The sequence below is a fragment of the Spermophilus citellus genome, assembly GCF_964194105.1.
Source record: "Spermophilus citellus genome assembly, chromosome: 14".
Classification (NCBI taxonomy): Eukaryota; Metazoa; Chordata; class Mammalia; order Rodentia; family Sciuridae; genus Spermophilus; species Spermophilus citellus.
Genome location: NC_138194.1, coordinates 102,301,390 through 102,324,438, shown reverse-complemented (window position 1 = coordinate 102,324,438; position 23,049 = coordinate 102,301,390). Strand labels below are relative to the sequence as shown.

Sequence of the window (23,049 nt, the reverse complement as noted above, 5' to 3'; positions counted from 1 at the left end):
GCCCCTTGTTATTCTTTTATTGAGTGAAATTAAATCAGTCTAATGCAGTACGTGCTCCCTAGTGCTCTCCTCTGCCTGTCTGCCCACAGATGGCACTGTTGTTGACGTCTGCTCTAGCCTTGGGTTTGGAGTTAGGTTACTCAGAGAGCCCTCGGTGTTGACGTCCTTTCTCCAAAGATGGAGTAGCATCTGGGAGCCTCTCCAGTGCTTTGATCCTGTGCTGCATGATGGAGGAAATGAGGTCCCATGTGAGAAGCAAATAGCCTACTTCATTCTTACCCCCCATAGCTCCCCTTTCCTTTCTCTAGGGGAAAAAGAATGACAATAATGCAAAGGTAATTTGTTAGCACTGATGAGACAAATTAAGACACCTTGTCGTTTATTAAATCCTAATTTGTGCCAGAATTGAATGTATTATAAGCCTAGGGAACACGCAGAGCAGTGAACATAGCGTGATGGTTACAACCCCCCCAGGCTGGTCCTCAGAGCTCCTAGCAAGAACACTGTCCCTTGGGGACCTGCCCCTGCCCTGTACAAGTGGGACTCCTTTTGAGCTCCTCTCTCTTGGGGCTGGCCACAGGAGGGCAGTCCTCGGAGCAGGAGTGCAGGGTGCTACTTTGTGGTAGTGCGATGACCACCCTGTGTGAACTTTGCTCCCAAGGGACCCCTGAGTTCTGTGGCACACAGACTGGGTCACAGGCTCTTGCTGATCTGAATGTATTATTTGAAAAGAACATATTTTAGATATTTTTCTAAGTAAGGCCTTTCCTGTTATTATTTATAGTTCTTTCCTCTTATTTCTTGCTGTGATTTTTACAAAATTGATAAGAAACAAAACTGCAAGCCACCTGCCTTTCTGAGGTTTTGGTTAGAGTTCTTTGTCTTGTGGCTGGGAGAGAATTTTGCATGTGGAATTTTCTTTGTTCTTGGTTTGTGTTTTCTCTATTTGTTGTTCTGTCACCCATTCATCTTTCCACTTATCTATCTATTTATTCTCTTTTCTGTCTTGTTCCAACAAGTATTTGAGGCAGTTTACAGAATTAGAGAGTGAAGACATACAGGTGAGGAAGTAGGATGCAGATTAGAAACCAGGGTGAGCAAAGAGCTCACGGAGCTGGGAGCAGTGTGAGTAGCACACCCTGGTTGTGCACAGCTGCAGACAGTAGTGAACTCGTCCTCAGCCTAGGAAGGAACAGGGTGGGGTGCAAGGGGGTGCAAGTGTGCAGGGGGGTGTTGAGAGAAGCCCAGCATTTCCTGCTACTAGACCTTAGGAGTGTTCTGTGAAACCAAAGAACATTTCATCCTTTTTCTCCTGCTAGACTTCTCTATGTAGTTGGTTGTGTTTAAAATGGCAGTTTCTCCAAAACTCTTCCCTGTGGGGGCTTGATGGCTGGGAATTAGGTGGTTCTGTTTATTGACTGGCTTTGGTCAGAAATAGAAAATGACAGCCATGGAAAGGAGGGTAGTGGTTTAAGGTTATTTTTTTTTTAATGCTGTGTAGTTCAGAAAATTGTTTCCTATGGTTTGTTTCCTTTGAGGATGCAGTGTGAGCCCTTTCCAGCAAGAAGAGCTTCCAGCTGAGAGAGGGCCGTGACTTCACCCATCTCAAGACGGCTAAGATGGTTTTTATAAACTTGTCACTTTTATGCCATGCATTTCATACTCTTTAATACAAAATTCCAACAGGGAGGAAGACTTATTCGGAGTTAACTTTTAATCTAGTGCTTTGGGGCTAAGACTTGGAGGAAGAAGTTGGTTTGTGAAGACTTTAAACGCTGTTTCCTTGTTCAGAGTTCAGTAGGACGTGTTTAGGTTTTACCTTATTCATGCTTTTCTTTAAACTAACAAAAAAGTGACACTTAAAAAGCAAAAGATTATTGTGTGTTTCCTGCACTTGCAGGTGCCCTCACGACCAACGGCATAAACCCCGACACCAGCACTGAAATCGGGCGTGCCAAGAACTGCCTCAGCCCCGAGGACATCATCGACAAGTACAAGGAGGCCATTTCCTACTACAGCAAGGTGACTTTTCCGCTGAATGTTTTGCATGTCGCGTTGTTTCAGTCAGGAGTTCGTGGTGTGGTGAGTGTGCACATGTTGTTCTCAAGTGCGTGATACTGTGCGTCTAAAGTAGGTTTTGTTTTAACACAGTATGTGTTTAATGAAGTATGTTTGGAAAAAGGGGAAAGAGGCTGTTGTCACCTCAGTAGTCCGATGACCATTATGAACATTCAGTACCTGTCTTCTGTCTTCTTTGTCATTGTGCACTATTCATGTCGTGGAGGGGCTGCACTTACTGTCCTGTTTGCTGTGTGCTACAGTGTGTTTTTCATTCAGCATGTTGTGCGTTTTTCTGCGCTATCCAGTCTTCCATGGTGTGATTTCTCATGTTCTGTGGCATTCCATTTTCCAATGCAACATTCTTTTACTTTGGACTTAATTTTTTTCTTTTCTTCGTGGTGCTGGGGATTGAGGCCAGGCCTTGCATGTGCTCTATCACTGGGCTACACCCCTAGCCTGAAGAAAGTTTTAAATTCCAAGTGTTATTACCGAAATACTAAAAAGGGCCACTTAGGCGTGGGGAAGAAAGGCCCCTGCCCTCTGCCCTGTTCCCAGGGTGGCGCCTGTGAGATTGGACGTTGCACTTACAGGCGTGGGGCCGGCCTGTCCGTCGTGCTGCCGCTGGCTTCGTCCACTCGCAGTACTTCAGTCGTGCTGTCCTCCTCCTCAGACCTCTGGGCTTTTGGGAGCACTGTGGGGACAGTGTGTGTGGTCATCTGTCCCTTGGCGGCTTGGTGCAGGGCTGTCACAGACTGTGCCTAGAGAGAGGGGAGACGCCCACTCTCAGCAGCTCTCCGCTGGCCGCCTGTGCTCTGGGGTCCTCCTCTCGGAGGGTCAGGGTCCTCACTCCCCGCTGCCGGGGGCGCTTTCCCGAATGTTCTTATTTCTATGGGGCACTATAGTCACACTAACTGTGGGTCTTCAGGCGTATTCGTATGCCCACATGACGTGAGTGGTCAGCTTGTCCCCTGAACCCTCCCTCTCTTGCGCTCCCTCCACCCACTGGCCCGCTCTCCTGACCACCGTGTTCCTGTTGTTGTTAACTAGTGCATTATAGTCACACACGAGAGCAGCATTCACTGTCAGGTGTTTGTCCCTGGATGTGGCAGTTTGGCAGGTATCCATCCCCAGTGCCTCCCTCTGCCCCCTCCTGCCTCCCTCTCCTCTCTGCCCCCTTCTGTCCTCTTGGTCTTGTTTCTATTTTGGTAAGATCCCTCTTCTGCCCGACACTCCCCCCCCCCCCCCCCCCCCCCCCCCCGCCCCGTGTGCACATGAGAGAAAGGGCTGGCCTTTGGCTTCTGAGTCTGGCAACTCACTCAGCATGGTGTCCCCAGCTCCATCCCCTTACCAGCATCAGTACATGTGCCAGGCTTTCCTTATTCAGCATTTTTGAACATTCTTGTACATAAACTCTTATGTTCTTGTGTGAATATTCCTTTATGTTAGATTTTTCTAGACATTTACTCATTGGATGTGACATTAACATTTGTCATAGGTCATTTCAAGTTGCTTTCTAAATTCCTTCTCTAATAGAGAATGAAAAGATAAACAATTATGAGAGAATTATATATTTAAGCAGTGCTTCATTCCTAAATAGTATTTGGTTTTGATTTTTCCTTCCATGGTCATAAACAGTGTTCTGATAAATAGCCCAGTAGATAAAATTTTTTGTTCTGATTTTTTTTTTTAATGGTGCTGGGGATCAGACCCAGGCTTTGTGCATGCAAGGCAAGCACTCTACCAACTGAGCTATATTAGCCCTGGCCTGATTTTTTAAATGGACAGCATTCTTAGAAGTAGACTTGACACATTTTTAGGCCTGTATATTCCTATGTTGTTCTCCAAAAAGGTTATACTAACAGTTTAAACTCCCCCCAAAACACTAGCTATTATCCTTTTAAAATATTTGACAGCATACTGGCAGAGGTAATTATTTTAGTTATTTTAGTGGACATTTTAGTTATTTTACTGGACATTTATCAATTGTTAACTGTTTGATTTTATGAATTATCCTTCTGTGTTCTTTATATATATCTAAGTTAGAGTGCTTTTCTTATTGCTTTATAAAAGTTCTTTGTGTATTATGAATGTTATTTTCTTATTTATCAGAGACATTGAAAATCTTATTTTTTTTCCTTTTGTGGTGCTGGGGATTGAACCCAGGGACTTACACATTCTAGGCAAGAGCTCTATCCCTGAGCTATACCCCCAGCCTGCAAATCTTTTTCTTAATGTTATTTGTGTTTAAATTTTGTTTATAAGGTTTTTCTTTTTGGCTTGGTCAAAAACATATTTGTAACATAGTGATTGCTTTCTTTATGATTTTTATGTTTGGTTATTTGCTTAAAATACTTTCTTTACAACAGAATAAAACTCTTTCAGTTTTTATCTAAAATGAGCATGACAGTAGAACTCATCATAGAGTTGCAGTTAGGAGAAGCTGATAATATGCACAGTATGTTTGTGTTGGCTATCATGGATATTTTGAAATACTGATACCATCTATGATTTATTTTGTCTGCATTATGGCATAGGAATATAACTTATTTTTCCAGGCGATTATCTAACTGTCTCACTGTAATTTATTGAATTCATATTTTTTCCTTGACTTGAAATCTCATTTTAAATGCACTTTATCTATTTCTGAGCTCTTCATTTCTTTGTATAAGTGTGTCACTCCTTCTGTAGCACCATGAGAGTCGCTTGTCTCATATCTAGTCGTTGGGTCCTTTTCCTCCTGACCTCCCTGCCTTCTGTTTTCTTGGCAGTGGAGAGAGGACTGCGCCTGGGTCCTGGTGCTCGCCGGGTGGGTGTTCTTCTGTCTGACCAAACCCCAGCCCACCTTTTTAAAAACATTTTTTTCAGACATTGATGGACCTTTATTTTGTTCATTTATTTATATGTGGTGCTGAGAATCGAACCCAGTGCCCCACACGTGCCAGGCAGGTGCTGTGCCCCTGAGCCCCAGCCAGCTCTGCCAGCCCGACTTTGATTTATTATTCCTGAAGAAGTCTGAAGGACTTTGCTTGGTTTTAGCTGTTATTCATCTTTCAGTCTCCTTTGGGCTGGGCGGGTTCCTTAATCTAAAGGACTTTGTTTAAGGTAGAATCAGCCTGGCATGTTGGTGGCGTATGTGGCACTTCTGTTTAGCCTGGAGACATCATTTCATCTTTATGTGCTGTTTTCCTCTATGGGATATGTCAACAGCCCCGTGTTAGGACAGCTTGTTTTAGGTCCCTCCCTTTAGTATTAGGGTTTTCCCCTCTAGTGCCAGGGATTGAAGCCAGGGTGTTTTACCACTGAGCCACATCCTGAGCTTTTTTTATTTGAAAAAAGAAGTTTTTTAGTTGTAGATGGACACAGTATCTTTATTTTATTTATTTTATGTGGTGCTGAGGATCGAACCCAGTGCCTCACATGTGCTAGGCAAGTGCTCTATCACGGAGCCACAACCCCAGCCTTTTATTTTTTATTTGAGACAGGGTGTCGCTCAGTTGCCCAGTCTGGCCTTGAACTTGAGACCTCCTGCCTCAGCCTCCTGAGTGCTGGGATCACAGGTGTGTGTCGCCACCCCGGCATATTGTAGCTTTTTTCATGTTGCACATGAGCACTGCTTTGATGTTTATTCCTAGTTACAGTGTGTGTTTTTGTTTATTTTGTGAATGAGAATTTTTTTGCCATTATGTTTTCTTTAAAGGTGATATATAGGCATTGATTTGTCAATGTTCATTTTATAAATAGCATTTAAAACAGCCCTTTCTTGTCTATTTTCAACAATTGTTTCCCGAGAGTAGCACAGTGGTGACAGCGGGCGGCTGAGGGGCGTGGTGTGCACGCACTGTAGTGTGCCGTGGCTGCCTTGGCCAGGAGAGAGCCTGTGGGACAACGTGGAGACCACTTCTCTTGCTGTCATGGTCGAGCCTCTGGGCACGACAGGCGGCTGTCACTGTACTGGTCAGGCCTGAGCCTTGGTGGCCGTCTGGAGCCCTGTGGCAGGGAGCACTCGAGGCCCATCTGTATGGCAGGACTTGTCTGCCCTGGCGTACTAGCTGTGGGTGGCTGCCGTGAGCGTGCCAGTGCAGACCCTGAGTCAGACAGGACTGAGTGTGGCCCTCCCCTCTGCCATTCCTGGCTGTCTCATTCCCGTGAGGTCCCGTGTCTCTGTATGCTCCATTTTCTGTCCTTTCTAATGGGGAAGCTAAGGACTGCTGCCTGGAAACCTCGTGAGGGTGAGTGGCTTCTGTATGTGAAGGGCCCGCAGAGTGACAGGCTCATCAGACTGCTCAGTGGAGCTGGTCATTGTCTCCATCCTCCCTTCAGTGTTCTGCAGGGTGTGGGCAAGCGGTCCTCCTGGGATGCGATGCAGGTGGAGGGGCAGCCTTCACACCCCGCCTTCCCTGCCTCTGCTCCTCAGCTTCACTTGGCTTTTTGTCCTCCTCTTTCTTCTTTCACCTCTGAAGAGAGGGCCCGTGACTGCCCTGCTGCTCGACCCCCAGATGAGCAGCCTGTGAGGTGGGTCTGTCATCAGGGAATGGCGGTGGCATAAAGGACGTGTGCACACAGGCACGCCACGTGGCCACGTCCGTCCGCTGTGCTTCCTCCCACTGGATTAGCAGGCAGCGCTGCCCTGCAGGTCTCCCGCACGGGGGTGCTGACGGGTCTCCTGAGCAGTCTCTCTCCTGGCTTCGTGAGTGCTTTCTTCTTGGGTGTCTGATTTTGACTCAGGAAGTTCTCTAGTGGGAGAGCTGAGATGCTGGTCCTTGTCTTTTGTGGTGGGAGGAACCATAGACAGACAACATGAAGCCTTCTGCCTTTCTGCAGTTGGAGGGACCCCGAGGCTCAGAGAGGCCACCCGTCTTAGATAGTCACACAGGGGCATAATTTGGACAAGAAGCTTAGGTCATCGGATGCACACAGATGACAAGGCGGTGGTTTGGTGGGTGGGCCGACAGCTGCTGGCCTGGATCCTGGGGTCTGGCAGAGTCATCACTGCTCCCGTCGTCACTTGTCCTTGCAGCCTCTCCATGGCTGCTCTCTCCCTGTAGACACTTTCTGGTCAGCAAGGGGTTCTCCACAGGGCTGTCCTTCTGGCTTGCTGAGGCTTTGAGAACAGAGGCAGTGCACAGAAGCCCCTTCTTGCTGGAGTTTGCCCCCCAGGTCAGCTCAGGCCAGAGCTGAGCAGAGTGAGGTGGCAGTGTGTGGTGCTGGGCCCCTCCAGTCCCTGGCCGGCCCTTCCACTTGGGTCTGCCCAGGCGGTCTGAGTTCAGGTCTTGCCTCCCCAGTCACTTGCTTCGTGACTGTGGGCAAGAAGCTTTACTTTTTTTGGTCTCCTTTTCTTTATTAATTTATTAATGAATAGGGTAATACTTATTTTAGGGGTTTTGTTTTGGAATTGAGTGAGACAGCTCCCTCATTTATTTCTGAGATGTAACTGTTTTGTGCTAGGAGCTTGGTAGGTAGGTCGAGGGACTCAGCAGTGAGCCTGGACACAGGCCTGCTTCTCAGAGCTCATGCTCCAAGAGAACGTCCATATACATCTAGGTATGGAGCAAGTTTTCAGTAACTGTGCCCATTGCTTTTGATACTTGGGATTGAACCAGGATCACTTTATCACTGAGCCACATCCCCAGCAAGTCCCTGTGTCAATTTTTTTTTTTTTTAATTTTGAGACAGAGTCTTGCTTAAATTGCTTAGGACCTCACTAACTTGCTGAGGCTGTCCCTGAACTTCCTCTTGCCTCAGCCTCCCTAGCTACTGGGATTACAGGGCTGGCCACCACACCCAGCATTTCCACATTTTTTATTGGTCCATTATAGTTGTAAATAATGATAAGATTTGTTGTTACACATTTCTTTGTGATATAATTTAAAATATGTAAATTTAACCAAAAATATGTGGAAAAAACATCAAGTTGACACTTTTTTTCTTACTTATATAGAAACTATTTAAGAGTTTTGAAGGAAAAGTATTCATTTTATTTCAACAGAATCAAATTCCTCCATCAATTCTCTGTGTTGTTGTTAAGTGGTGTACACAGTTGGTAGAGTTTTAAGTTCAGGCGTGGTCTTAGGTAAGTTTACGTAGTCCATTTTCCTGGTCATCCTTGATAACTGCCTGTAGTGTGTCACAGGTTCTGTGTGAGTCACGGGCGTGGAGAAGGGGAGAGTGATGACGTGGCTTTTCTTGCTCCATAGTTAAAAATCATGTCCCACCTCACATGTGATCTTAGTGAGAGGACAACTGGCTCCCTCTCGCCTTCTGAGCTTGCCAAGTAGGCAGGCTGTGTTTTTAGGAGCAGTCCTACCTTGCCAGGCCCACTCAGGTCCACAGCTGCCCGAATGCTTTGATTGCCGTGTTAGCACCTCTGCTAAAAGAATATTAGTGTGTTATCCCTGCCCCTCTCAGGTCCTCCTAAGTACTAATCCACATGGGCTTCACCTCTACAAACTTTGCTTCAATTTTAAGAAAATTTCCCCAATTCCATCAATTGAAAATTACCCCAACTGGGCTAACTAGCAATGATGCTCAAAAAGTACACTAGTCAAGTCCAAGCCGGGGGGCCCATCTGAGAACCCTGAAGTCTGAAGCTTTGCTGGTCTCAAGTACTTCGGGTAAGGCATCCTCAACCTGTATTTTGAAATTTTGTAAAATATTAAGCTAATGTTGTTGTATTATTTTAATGAATGCCAGTGTATGTTCACCCAGTCCCATGAACCTCTCTTGTACTTGTGTAGGATATACTTTCTGAGAACCGTGTTCTCCTCCCTTGGTGTGGTGGTGGCGAGGTGATTGCAGGATTTGTGTGCTCAGGACGTGCTGTGTTGTGAAATGGCAGAAACTTGTTTTTCGACTGAGGTGTCTCCTTTATACCCTACAGTACAAGAATGCTGGAGTGATTGAATTGGAAGCCTGTGTCAAAGCTGTACGTGTCCTGGCAATTCAGAAGAGGAGCATGGAAGCTTCAGAATTTCTGCAGAATGCAGTGTATATTAATCTTCGACAGGTGAGTCTGTTCCGCCTCTAGGAATTGGTACAGTGCTCATGGAGTCTCTCTCCCCTGAGCCAGCCTGTTTCTCTGTGCTGGAATGCACTATGGCTTGGAAAGAACTATGGAATTGTAGTTTGGTAGCCAAATGAATGTAGTTATTCATAGATTTTACTTCTTTCTTTTATGGTATTTTACCATAAAAGAACTTGGACTGGGGTTGGAGCTCAGTGATTGAGTGCTTGCCTCGAATGCTTGAGGCACTGGGTTCAATCCTCAGCACCACATAAAAAAATGAATAAATAAAATGAAGATATTGTATCATCTGTGTCTAAAAAATATATATATATAAAAAGTCAGAACTTGCTGTCCCTCTGAGTTTTTCTGATTGGAGAAGCAACTTGGCCTCCATCAGCCTTGTGCTTGCACATGCTTCAAGGCTCTTGCCTTGACTTGGTCTCTTGTGAAGTGCTTGCCATTTGTAACCATCCTGGGTGTCAGGCTTATAAGATGAAGTTCACGGAGGTACTTTTTTATATTGTTCCTTTTGCCCAGCATGCACTCCCCAAATGTTAGTGAAGTCTGAGTCTGTATAGGTTTAACAAAACCAAGTCATTAAAGCATGTGGTCATAGACTGATAATGCCAGTCCCCAGACTGATGGTCTGAGGAGGATCTTAGGTAGTCAGCTGGTCTGAGTTGGCTCTTACAAGGAAAGCCAAGGGGAACTGAGACTTCAGAGTGCAGCACGTGGTAAGGGTCAGTGATGACCCTGAGAGGGTCAGGGTAACCCCTGGTTTCTGCACATGCTGGTCAGGCTGGGCTTTGAGAAGGACAAACTGCACGAGGTGTGAGGGCCCATGAGGTGCAACTTTGGGCCTAAGAAAGACTGAGGTGAGTAGGTCTGGGGCCTAGGTGAGAGGGGGTGAGGAGGAGGGGAGGGGAAAGAGACTTTAAAGTCATTTTCTACTTGAACATATAAAAAAGTATGACTCACAACAAGTCGCTCATCTAATTCAACATACTGGTGCTTTGCCATGCTGACTGCAGAGATCATTAAGTGTTTCAATGGGAAGTAAAAGCTTAAGTAGAAACGAAATAACAGGGTTAACCAGCATCTCAGAGTTGACGAGTGTCCATGACTCGGTCCTCTGTGTGTACACAGCCAGTCTGTGAGCAAGGAGATGTTTTAACATAATGGTCAAGCATATGGACTCCAGACACCGACTGCTGGGCTTGACTGTGGCTTTGCTCCCCGGGGCATGACATTCAGCCTCTCTGTGCCTTACATCCCTCTCTGTAAAGCACATCTGTTGCCCCTCAGGCCTCTCGTTGCAGCTCATTTCCTAGATGAGACACTGAGAGTGAGGCTACAGAGTGGGGTGTGGAGGGGCAACTGTCAGCCCCACACCAGAGGAAGAGACCATAACAGAGAGCCAGTGACCTGAGGACAGACAGACATCTTTTTGCATAAGGAAGTGAGCACAAGGTGGACCGGGTCCAGGGAGGAGGTCAGGGTCTGTGCAGCTTGGTATTGTTAGGAAAGGCTGGAGAGCCTGTGGTCTTGGCTTGCCTTCAAGTTTTCAGTAAAGGTGGGCAGGGGCAGCAAGGGGAGGCTGCCCAGGGTGAGGCTGGCAGCCCTCAGTGGTGCTGGGGTGAAGAGCCACGGTGTGGATTTTGTGAGCATTTAGCTCCATTCTTGGGTGGGTCGTGCAGGGTTCAGCGCTGTGCCAGGCCATAGATTCAGGTATGATGAGGGTGTCGTCCTTGCCCTGAGACCTGGTGGTCTTGATCGCCCATGCACGGCACACACAGTCCTGTTGAGGGGGATGCTAACACAGACCTGGGGTATGAGGCCGGGCTCCCCTGCAGATGTGCACTCAGGCGAGGAAAGGGGGCTGGCCACGGGGATTCCAGTGCACAGCTGGAGGCTGGAACGACTGTGTAGGGGGTAGTGAGGCTGTGAGGGGCTGTGAGGGGCTGTGAGGGTGGGTGAGCTCCTAGTGGGGAGCATGTGTAAGGGTGAGGCTTGCTGGGTCTCATCAGCAAGGCCAGAGAGGGTGCTGGGGAATGTGCTGGCTCAGGAGCAGGCACTCAGGCCAGGACTCAGACCCTGCCTTTGCCTCCTCGTGGCTGTGTGACCTCAAGCAGAGTCACTCAGCGTCCTAACCCTCAGTTCCCCATCTGTGATGTGATATGCAGCCAGCTCACATGGGAGCAGGAGGAATAGGTTAGTGACTCAGGGTTCTGTGCTGTTTGGTGCCCACCCTGGGGAGGGACTGTGGTTTTCAAGTGTTAACAGGCTTCAGAGCCACCTGGTGTCTTGAAACAGAACCCAGGGGCTGGAGCTGTGGAGTGGCAGCCATTCCACAGGGCAGGGGGCTCTGGGCCCCGGGACTCGGCTGCTCCAGCACAGGTTCACCTCTGAAGGCGTGCACGCCTGTGCCCATAGCCGCTGCAGGTGCCTTTGCAAATTAATCTGGAAACTTTGGTTTTGCTGTGAAACTGTTTTTACAGGTGGGCAGATAAATACACATATTTTACAAAATACCATGTTTTCACTTAACATGTGTGGGCATTGGCTGCCATTCTCATGGCGCTGCCTTCGGTGTTGCTTGGTTCTCCTGCAGAGCACTAGAGGTCAGCAGAGCCTCACTGGAAGGGCCGTCGCCGCTCCCTGCTGTGGCGCGGTGCCAGTGTGGGCGCTCGCCGTCTGCATCCTCCCCAGTGCGCCTCTGTGCTCTGGGTGACTCATCTCTGTGTTTGTTTGCCAGGTGAGCAGGCAGCAAGATGAAGAGTTCTGGTGGTTTTGTGATCCCAGTGAAGGGAAGGGCTGGTGGTTTTTCTGAAACAGAACAGCCTTTGGTTCTTGATCCAGTGTGTTCATTGTAGCATGGATGAGTTGTGTCTGTTCCTGGGGAAGGATTGTCAAATGTGGAAATTTTGGAAGGAGCTGAGACCTGGTTATTGCAGGTTCCTCCTATCCTCGGAGGCCCTGAACAAACCTCAGAACTGGTATATGCTGCTTTTGGATTGAGTGGGTTGAAAATGGTCTCTTTACAGAAGTCAGGGCAGGACACCTCTGTTTTGTGTGCAGGGTCTTGGATTGGTCTGCTTTTTCTTTAGTTGTTAAGGCAAGTGGTTTATGATAATTATCTAACACTGACAAATGGCGGCAACTGTGCATAAATTGCATTAGACATGAGGATTCTACAGTCAGATGGGGAGGTAGAGATGACAGAGAAGGAGCTCAGGTTTCAGCCTCCTAGATTTAGGTTTAAACCACTGTTTTGTCACTGTGAGACCTGGAGTTGTTATGTAACCTCTCTTGGCCTGTTTCCAAACCTGTGAAATGGGAACGATAATAATAATCTCTTCTAGACATGCCAGTTTCAAGTGCTACAGTGACGCATGCCTAGAGCGACCCCCTGTTGGGCACGTGCTGAGGCTGAGTAGGCATGTCTGCCTCCTTGGTGGGTGCCAAAGGAGGAAAGGCAGCTCATGTAGGTTGAGGGCCTATCACAGACACTTCACGAGGCTGTGGCTATTTAACCGTTTAAATTCCGTGTCTCGGGGCAGTCATCTCTGTTGGAGAGGAGGCAGCTCAGGTCATGAAAGGTGCCAAGGGTCATCTAAGGTCAGACTGTGTGAGAGGTGAGCACACCTGCTCTTTCCTTCACCTGCTGGGCACATAACAGGCCATCTGGAGGCACTGTGTCACTGCCTCCTGCCTTTGAGTATTCAGCAGAGCAAACTGGTCCTATTCCGATGGAGCTTGAAGTCGAGGGGGAAACGGGTATTGAGCAGATAAGCAGAGAAGGAGAAAATTCTGCACAGTTCTGCAGCATTTTTTGGTTGGGGCTGCTCCAGTGGTTTTAACCCTAAGAAAGTAAATTTGTTACATCAAAAATAAGACAAAAGGCAAAGCCTCTGCTCAGACCAGGTTAACTGAGACTCCTGGCAGTACTTACTGTTAATAAGCTCACTGGCAGTACTCGCTACTCACTGAGTAACCAGCCCGTTGCAGGCACCTGGCCAGTGCTTTACAGATAATGGACAACTTTGCTAAGTAGTTTGTTGTACCCAACTTTAGAGAGAGAGAAATAAAGGTCGGGGACCCAGATTATCTGATGAATTTTACCACTGCTGTTTAAATCTAGTTTGCCATGCTCGTAAAGTCCAAGTACCACTGGGTGCTGGTGCATACCTGTACTCTCAGCAACTTGGGAGGCTGAGACAGAAGGATTGCAAATTCAAAGCCAGCCTCAGCAACTTAGAGAGACTCTGAGCAACTTAAGAAGACTCTGTCTCAAAATAAAAAGGATTGAGGATATGGCTCAGTTGTTAAGTACCTTTGGGTTCAATCCCTGGTCTCCACCCCCCCCCAAAAAAAAAGAAAAAAAAAAAAAGAAAAGGAAAAAAAATTTAAGCTCCTGTACTGTATTATGTAACTTTACCTGAACAACCCAATAACCCAAGTGACTAAAATTAATTAACTTATAGTGAGGAATTGTTTAGAAAACTAAGAATGGGCTGGGGATGTGGCTCAAGCAGTATCGCGCTCGCCTGGCATGCGTGCGGCCCAGGTTCGATCCTCAGTACCACATACAAACAAAGATGTTGTGTCCGCCAAAAACTAAAAAATAAATATTAAAAAAAAAAAAACTAAGAAAACTCCAACCTTACCAGTTGTGGGAAGGTGCTCTGGCTGCCTGCAGAGCTGGGATGATTCTGAGTCATTTGAGAACTTTTTGTGACACTATTGACCAAGACCTGCCACCTCTTGGCCCTTGGTTGATTTGTCTTCAGAGTCATTTGAGTTCTACGCAGGCTGCTCTGTTCAGATGTAAGGACAGCCTCTTCAGTGTTTGATGCTGTCCCTTAGTGAAGCTGTTGCTAAGGAAACCTGCAAGAACCTGGTGGACACAGGCGTCCATCGTGATCATAACCTCAGAACTTTGTGTCAGTTTAAGCTCAGAATTGGAGGTCTGGCAGTCTGGAAAAGGTTCTTTCAGAAGAAAGGGAAGTGCAAGAAAGCAGCTTAGGTGAGGCTGTGACATGCCACACAGCCGGCAGCCTGCCTGGCTTCCTGAGGTGGCTCATGGGGAATTCCTGTTCTTATGAAGAAACCCTTGGGTGGGGAGGGAGGAAAGGCAAGTATCTCACTGGGGAAGGCACTGAGTTGAACAAGTGTCAGGGATATGGTTGTCACCTTGTTTTTAGGAGAGGGGAGTCTCGTGGGAAACAGGTGTAGAAACAGCTCACTCTCATGAGATGTCAAAGTTGCAGAGTAATGAGCAGTCAGTGCCTCGTGAGGCCTGGCTGCCCTTTGGATGGAGTGCTGCCTGCGAAGGGTGGGACCCTCGTACCCAGCCCTTCACACGCTGCGGGTCTCTGTTGGCAGCCCAGTAGAGTGATGAAAGAGGAGAGGACTGGTGTCAGAAGAAAGCCAGAGGCTGCAGGGGTTGTTGGAAATGAAGCTCAGGGATGACAATGGTGCCTCAGAATCTCCCGCCCAGGGACATGCCAGCAGTTGGTAGATGTCTAGCTCACGGGCATTGTGGATCCTGTAGCCCATTGAGTTTTTCTCTTTTCTTTAGGTGTTAGGAACTTTAGGTCCTGATCCATAAAATAATAGGGATTAATAATTACACCTGCTTCATGACAAGTGTTTTTTGTAATTAAACCCTGGTCTCATTCAACTCTAATTCTTATTTTGTTCTCACCCTGATTTTTATCTCCGTTGTTGTTATTGTTAAAATGTGTATGTTTAACAATTGATTTTAGATCTTTTTATAGAATGAGGCAGAATGTAAATAAATGCATGAAGAGTATATCATAGACTCTTACTGTTCTCAGAGATTCTGAGCTATTTACCTTAGGAGTTGATCTGAGTATTAAAGCAATACATCTTAATAGGAAAGTTTTGGTAATGTGCGCAGATTCTAGAACAGGGATTGCGTCTTACTAGTCTTTATAAATAATCACTGTGCCAAGCACAATGCTTGTCAGATGCCAGGCGTTTATTAAAGTCTGTTGGATGCATGAAGTGCAGCCTGGCACTGATGCACGGTTCATCCTGCTGCTCTGGGGAGCACGGGTACTGCTCCTCCGAGCAGCGGTGACAGCAGTGGCTGCGGGTGGATGTGCAAGGGGAGATTCACACCGTGTCTGCATTTAACCCTTAGGACCCTCCTGCGAGGAATCATTTTCATTTCACATCCACTAATGTATCTGTATTTGGAAAGGTTTCACCCAGCTCCTGGAGGGAGCTGCATGAGTGTCACCGTGAGCCCCCACCTGCCCACTCCTCCAGAACAGCACTGGCTCTTCTGTGTCTGCCTTCCACACTCTGCACGGTGTCGGCAGGTGCATTCTGTCACAGTGCATGTCAGGTACCATGGTCAGTTCATCCAGTCATCAATTAGTGGTCACTGGGTTCTTCATGATACCTTTTGGGTATTATGAATAATGCTGCTGTGAACATTCACGTACAAAACATGTTTTCAGTCCTGATGGTGTACTCTTGGGAGTGTGATTGCTGGCCCATATAACTCAAGTAAACTTTTTTTTAGTGCTGGGAATTCAACGCAAGGGCACTTTACCACTGAGCTACAACTCCAGCCCTTTTTCTTTTTTATTTTGAGGCAGGGTCTTGCCAGGTTGCTTAGGTCCTCACTAAGTTGCTGAGGCTTGTCTTGAACTTGTGGTCCTCCTGTCTCAGTCTCCCAAGCCCCTGGGATTACAGGTGTGCACCACCACACCCAGCTAGCTTCTTTGCACGTGGGTGTTCATTTGTTCCAACACCATGTGTTGAAAAGACTGTTCTTCGCCATTGGATGGTCTTGGCATGCTGTGGAAAATTAGTTGACCATAAGTATAAGTTCCTCCCCTCCCACTCTTAATTCTCTTCCACTGATCTATATATCTGTACTCACGCTAATTCTGTATTGCCTTGGTTATAGCTTTGTAGTAAGTTTTTAAGTTGGGAAATAAGTCTTCTCCAATATTATTCTCCTTTTTCAAGACTGCTTTGGCTATTTTGGGACCCTTTGCACTTTCAAATAGGATCAGTTTAGCAGTTCTTTTGAGAAGCCAGAAGGGTTTTGACAGGGATTTCATTGAATCTGTAATCAATATGGGGTTTTTCCATCTTAACAATATAGTCTTCAAGTCCCATGAACATGGGATGTCTATAATAAAAAGCCGTTGAATCTTGCTTTTTTCCCAGTAAGGAGACACATTTAGCCTTTTATAACTTGCTACAACTTAAAATGTTAGTTTTTTTGTTTTAATTGATTGTATTTTACTTTGGCCATTTCCTAATAAGAGAGAGGTCTTATTGTCAATCTTCGTGTTCTAGGAATTGCAGATTCACCCAGAGGATATGGACTTGATTCACGTTGTAGATTCTCTTCTCTTCTTGCTTCCTACCTTCTTAATTTTGTTTGCCCATTCAAAGCTCTATTCTAGTTGTGGCCTTACTTTTAAAAAATGTTTATGCAGATTTAATTCTAATATTGAATCTTTTATAAAACAAACAATATCTGGGGACAAATGATTTATCTTAGCATTTTTCTGTGTTTGTTTCATATTAAATATACAGTGACTTGTGACTGATATTAATTTTCTGAGGGAAGGATTGAAGTTAGCCAAATAACAGAATTGGACCTTTGTGCACTTGTCCATTTGCAGAAACACTCATGCAACAGCCATGCACTTTCTGAAACACCTTCACAAGAGCCAGGGCACCAGGCAATGGGAACAACTGCACTTGAGTGTAACATAAGAAAAGGTGCATTGACGAGGGAAGGAAGGGTGGTCCACACCCTGGGGTCACCCTTCTTCTGGGCCTGGGTAGGCCCCGTGGAGTGGGGCACTCTCTGCACGGGGAGGTAGACTGAAGCAAGCCTGGGACTTTACCTTAGATCCAGACCCAGCCTGCCTGGTAAAACCAAGATGCTAGCTTGGCACCTGCAAACTGAGCAATTTTTTTAAAAATTAAAAATAGTATTTGTTAGTAGTCAAAGAAGAGAAAATCTCTAAATAATACATCAGTGTGGAAAATATCTAATGGTTTCTGTTTTGGGCAATATGGTGATCCCAAAACTCTCAGTATAAGTTCCATAAAAACACTGAATAAGAAATAATTTTTTTTCCTCTTTCAAAATGCATAGCTAATTCTTAAGAAAGAAAGGGGAAGTCCTCAGAGGCCAAAAACAGCCCCAAAGCAAGAATTTTGAAAGTGAGTCCCAGAAGCCAGAGAGTGACCATTTCAGCTTGTGTGGGAGGAATGGGGCCTGAACTTGGAGTTGAATGGCAGACCCATACTTAAAGTTGATCCCCAAAGGATGCATGTTTAATGAAAGAATCCACTCCCCAGAGCAAGACAACAAGGAAACTCTTTATCCTGTTGAAGGGGAGACATCCCAGTGGGAATTAGTTTAGAGTGGTCCTTGCACGAGCTCAAGTGCAGACTGGCAGGGTATGGAAGGGGAGGTGGGCTCTGGATGAGCAGTTTGCCTGAGAGGCCACAGGAGCCCCACACCCTTCCCACTGCTCCCCCAGGCCTTCACTTGAAGCTCTTGAAGGGAGCCTTGGTTACGACTCCTCTGCTGACTGGGGGTGTGCCAGGAGTCAGGACTCACCCTGTCTGGAGAGGCAGGTCTGCCGTGCTCCATGCCAGTAGGAACAGTGGCTGCCCAGAGGCAGGCAGGACGTTCTAGCTGTGTACATTCCCATTCAGTTGGCCAGTTTTAGGCTCCATGAGTTGTCATGGGAGGGAATAGATTTTATGGAGAATGGACTTAAAGAGACTTAGGCCAATATGGAAAGAGAGTGTGGAGAAAATCTGTGACCACCTTTGTGCAGCTGAGTTCACATACACTTGCTTATCAAGCCCGGATGTGAAAGGAGGGCTTGAAGGCAGAGAAGTTGGTTTTTCAGGTTGTTCAGAAATGAATCAAAGGGAACTGAGGCAACGGAGAGCTGAGCTTCCATCTTGCCCTGGCTGCTGGTGGGTGGTGCACTTACCATGAGTACTGACTGGAATTCCATCCCTCTTCAACACTTGCTGAGGCATCGAGTATAGGTACCTGGTAGGTCCCTGCCTGAGAGCCTAGAGCACAGTGTCCCTGGTCATCTGTCTTGCCAGTGATCCCTTGTAGAGTGATCCCTTATGGGCTTGTCCATCTCCTCTACTGCCTCGGGACTGTCAAAGGACCAGCTCTGATGTAACTTTTTTCCCCTTTGTTCTTCCCTTTGAATGATTAAAATTGAAGTGGATCCCATTGCCTTAGGCAGATGCTTCTTAAAGATAGTTCCTTGGTACAGGCCTTGCTCCCCAGCTTGGGAGGCAGGAAGGGAAGTGCCATTCCTACCAACTGTTTTCCACAGCCGCATGGAAATTTTGTGTATACATTTCTCTCTGTACGATTCTGACTGGAAGTAATCATGGAGAGAAACAGAATGTGTTTTCCGTCCTGGGGAACACATGGCCTTCGCCGTCATCCCTCATGCTTTTGTCCACAGTCAGCACTTGGTGCTGTCCCCAGCCTGTCCCAGAGCCTCCACCACCTCCTTGCTCTTCAGATCTCTGCAATTCCTGTGCTTCTGAGGCTGCTGGGAATGAGGCATTTACTTGAGGGTCGCAGCTCTTGATTAATTTGGTCACAGCCTGGTTTAGCCAACAGTGATGTTTCCCATTTCCTGAACACCCGCTGAGGGTTTTAGGCCTTTCCTAAATGTACACGTTATTTCATTTGGTCTTTTTAACAATCAAAATCACACTTGATTCTTGATCACTCCATTTTGCCAGCACGCCGAGTGGCCGAGACAGGATGGGGCTCAGGGACTTCTGCATCCGTCACGTCCTCTCTGTCACCCTGCCAGAGAACCAGTGTGCTAGTCCTGTGGCCTGAGTTCTCCCAGTGTCACCGCCTCCTTACTGTTGGCACAGACTTTGCAGCTGGAGTGGAATGGCAGATGAAGACGGGACTCCGGCAGCCCATCTTGTGGGGACAGGCCTCGAGCCCTTCTGTTGGAACTGCGTCTCAACATCGGGGCACTGAACTCAGGCGTTCTGCCTGCATGGCCATTGAAAAATTAGAACAAAGATGTGCTCATGAATGCTCCCTAGGAGAGCAACAGGTTGGAAATGAATTTGGGGGTTTGATTGCATTTAAAAATTTCCTGAGAAAGCAGCATGGAGATTCCTTAGAAAGCTTGGAGTGGAACCACAATTTGACCCAGTTATCCTACTCCTGGGCATATACCCAAAGGACTTAAAATCAATATATATACTACAGGGATGTAGCCATATCAAGGTTTATTGCAACTTAATTCACAATAGCCAATGTATAGAACCATCCTAGGTATCCTTCAATGGATGGAAACATAAAGAAAATGTAGTATATAGACACAATGGAATATTACTCAGCTATAAAGAAGAATGAAATTATGGTATATGCCAGTAAATGGATGGAACTGGAGACTATCATGCTAAGTGAAATAAGCCAATCCTGAGAAACCAAAGGTTGAATGTTCTCTTTGATATCTGGAGGCTAACCCGTAACAAGGGAGGATAGGGAAGGGAAGTGTTGAAGTTCATTGGATTAAAGAGGAAGGAAGGGAAGATGGGAACAGGAAAGACAGTGGAATGAATCGGACATAACTTTCCTATGCTCAGTATGAACACACAACCGGTGCAACTCCAGATTATGTTCAACAACAAGAATGAGACCAAAATTGTAATGTGTGTGTAATATGTCAAAATGCACCTTCCTGTCATGTATATGTAAAATCAACAAATAAAAAAATTTCCTGAGGCTCTTGGTCTGGTGTTTGCCTGGGGCCATTTCAGGTTCCCCTGGAGCTTTGTGCTGATTCTTGCATGTCCACCGTGCAGAGCCTTGTCCTGAGGCTCCCAGGGCTCTACTAGGAGAAGCTTTATGTTTGATCTGCGCCTGGTGCTGGAAAACCATCATGCCCAAGATTTCCCACTAAGGATCTCTTCAAGGGCTTGACGTGATTTCAGTTCCATTTGTGATATGGTGTTCTTTCATCATTGGCTGCCTTATCGCATTCCGATGGAGAGGAGAAGAACAGAAGTGTGCATTACCAGTCAGAGTTCGCGTGAGTGGCTTCGTGGAAGAACCCGTGCGGCTCTGGTGGGTGGGGGCCAGGGCTCAGACCCTGTCTGAGCCGCTACCTTGTGTTCATGGGTCTCCGTGAGGCCACAGCTGAGATCGCCCCCACCATCCTTGTCCTAGTGGGCATGCTCTGGTGCAGATAAAGCTCTAGCAGTGTCCAGGATTGTGCTGGAGCGTTTAGTGCTCATCTCTCCTTAGGGACCTCCTTGATCCTCTGTCATGGCTCCATCACAGGCTCCTTCCACAGCTGTGCTCCACATTCACAGGAAGTAGAATCGCAGGCCTGAGCATCAAGCTCCTAGAAGGAAACAGTATCTTTGTGACCTTGGGCAAAGGTTTCTTAGACAAGGACACAGGAAGCAATAACCATCTGAGAAACAACTGATAACTGGAGCTACATCGTAGTGAATGTCTGCTTATCAAGAGAGTCCCTGAAGACAATAAATTGGCAATAAATATTTGCGAAACACGTATGACTGAGGACCTACATTCAGAGCATATAGAGAACCGTTCCACTCAGGAACAGGACAAATGATCTAATTTTTAAGAGCTGTCAGGAAATTTGAAGAAGCACTTCACAAAGGAAGACATACAAGTGGCCAGTAATCATATGGAAAGATGTTCAGCATTGTGGTTATCAGGGAAATGCAAATTAAACCCAGTGGAATGGCTAAAATTAAAAAGACTGATAACGTCAACTGTTGATGAGCACATGCAGCACCCATGGCACGTCGGTGGGCACCACAGCGTGAGCATGAAGCAATGCTGGGGTCTTCTGGTGCTGGGGGTCGGGGACTCAACCTGCACATGGATGGTGTGGGGCAGAGCAGTGACGTCATGCAGTGTGTCTGGTTGTGAGAATTTATGGAAAGCAGCAGCGGCTTGAGGACGGGTTCCTGGAAGAGGGTGACTTGGGGTGAAAGTCTTTGAAGGAGAGCTGGGTATGGACGATGGTGGGGTGGGCGGAGGGGGCCTGAGGCTGTGCGCCCAGAGCCTCTCTGCCTGGTGAAGTCCTATGGACCCCTGGCTGGAGTGGTGCCTGACCTTCCCACCATCCTTCTGACAGTCTGCTTCATCACAGGTGCAGTGGTGTTTCTGTTCCTTCACTTGCTGGTCTGTGGTCTTCTTCCCCACCGATCCTCAGTGGGTCCAGCCTGTCACTCCCTGGAGGCCCCAGAGGAGGGGTCTTTGCTCACTCTGTCCCTATCCATCCTCATGTCTGGCACAGAGCGGGCATTCACTAAGGACATGCTGCCTGAGGACGGAAACATGAGTAGAAGTGGTTCCGATTGGCTGTGGGTAGGCAGGAGCTGGAGCTGCAGGGCAGGTTGGGTCTGCCTGGGAGTCAGTGTGCACATGGGGCCTCCAGGCTGCACTTTGTGGTTCTGAAGATTCCTTTTGAAATGGGAGTTGTCTTGGTCCTTTCAGGCTGCTACAGCAGAATACCAGAGACTGAGCAGCTTATAAACAATAAATTTATTTCTCCTAGTTCTGCAGACTGGAGGTCCAAGACCCAGTTTGTTGAGGCCCCTGCTTGACCTGTAGGTGCTGTGTCCTGGTGTGGTAGGCATGGGGAGGGGTCTCTCAGGAATCTCTTTCACAAGTGCACTTGTCCTGTTTGTGAGGCCTTGGCTCTCCTCTTGTGACCTAGTCACCCCCCAAAGGCCTTCCATCCCAATCACGGCATCTAGGTTTCAGCACAGTCAGTCTTTAGCAGGGGGTTGTCTCTGAGCCGGGGTTAGACATACTAGTCTGGCAGGTGTGTGTGGGTGGATTAAGGAAAGTGAGGAGGTGGGAGGCAGGCCCTGGAAGAGAGGTAAGAGCACTCAGGCTCAGGAGAGAGTGGACAGGAAGGATTAAGGGTGTAAGTTGACTGGGTGTTCAGGTGTGGCTGTGTCCTAACAGAAATATCTAGAAGCAGATTTATTGTCAAGGTTGGGGCCAGAGAGAGCCAGCTCCTCAGGTGAGCTTCCGTGTGTGGCTGGGGGCCTCCACCTGCCTTCTTGTCCCAGGGCAGCTGTGTTGCAGCCAAGTGAAGGCCTGCAGTGAGCAGGACCTGACCACTGGGAGGTCTTGTCTCTGGTCCTCCTTGGCTGTGTGACTTTGCACAGGTTATTGATGCTTCCTTGAACTCCAGTGTTCTTGTCCACAGGCTGGAGTACTGCACTCGTGGGTTGCTGTGTTGATTAAAGGAGGTATGCTAAATATGCTGGTACACAGTAGGTGCTTAGCAGCAGAAGTCAATATTACTCCATGTCGAAGTTGTTGGGAGAATCCTCTTAACATTTCATGTGAAAGAAACTTGGTGTAGGCTGTGGAGTTTTAAGTCTAAATAACAATTCATTTTCCAGTAAATGGCTCTATATATTCTTCTTAAAAATACCGTGCCATTTTCTTGTCTTTATTTATCTGTCTATTTGTTTTGTGGTATGGAGAGGGCACCTGGGACCTTTCGCATGCTTGATGAGCACCCCACCGCTGAGCCACTCCCTACCTCTGGCATTCCAACAAGCATGTGTCTGATGACAGGCCTTGCCCAGTCCTACAGGCCTGCTGCTCCTCTTCTTTATCGTCGTCGTTGTCTTCTTTTAATGAAGGATGTTTTATATCATGTTGGCAAACACCTCTGTGCCAGAGCCTGGGCCTCCTCAGTAGAAGGTGAGGAGGCAGTTGGAGCCATGGTCTGGCAGAGGGCTCTGCAGTGTCCACTGTGGTCCTCAGAGCTTCTCCCAGTGCTGCTGTGTCCCACTGCGGGGCCCAGCCCTCCCTCTCCTTGATGGCTCTCCAGGTCCTTGTTTTGTAAAAGTCTTTTCATGTGCATTTCCTTTTTCATTTACAAGTGTATTTGAAAAGC

General features: G+C 47.1%; 1 protein-coding gene across 2 annotated transcripts in view; it reads left to right on the top strand.

Annotated features, from left to right (window-relative positions):
* The window catches only part of TRAPPC9 (trafficking protein particle complex subunit 9), a gene marked incomplete at its 3' end in the record, with an annotated part of 533,166 nt that overhangs the window by 31,752 nt on the left and 478,365 nt on the right, over positions 1-23,049 (top strand). For both annotated transcript variants that reach the window (XM_081266489.1, XM_081266488.1), the window contains 2 exons: positions 1,901-2,022; positions 8,939-9,064. In XM_081266489.1, the coding sequence (XP_081122615.1) occupies positions 1,901-2,022; positions 8,939-9,064 (248 nt within the window). The remainder of the gene's footprint in view (positions 1-1,900; positions 2,023-8,938; positions 9,065-23,049) is intronic.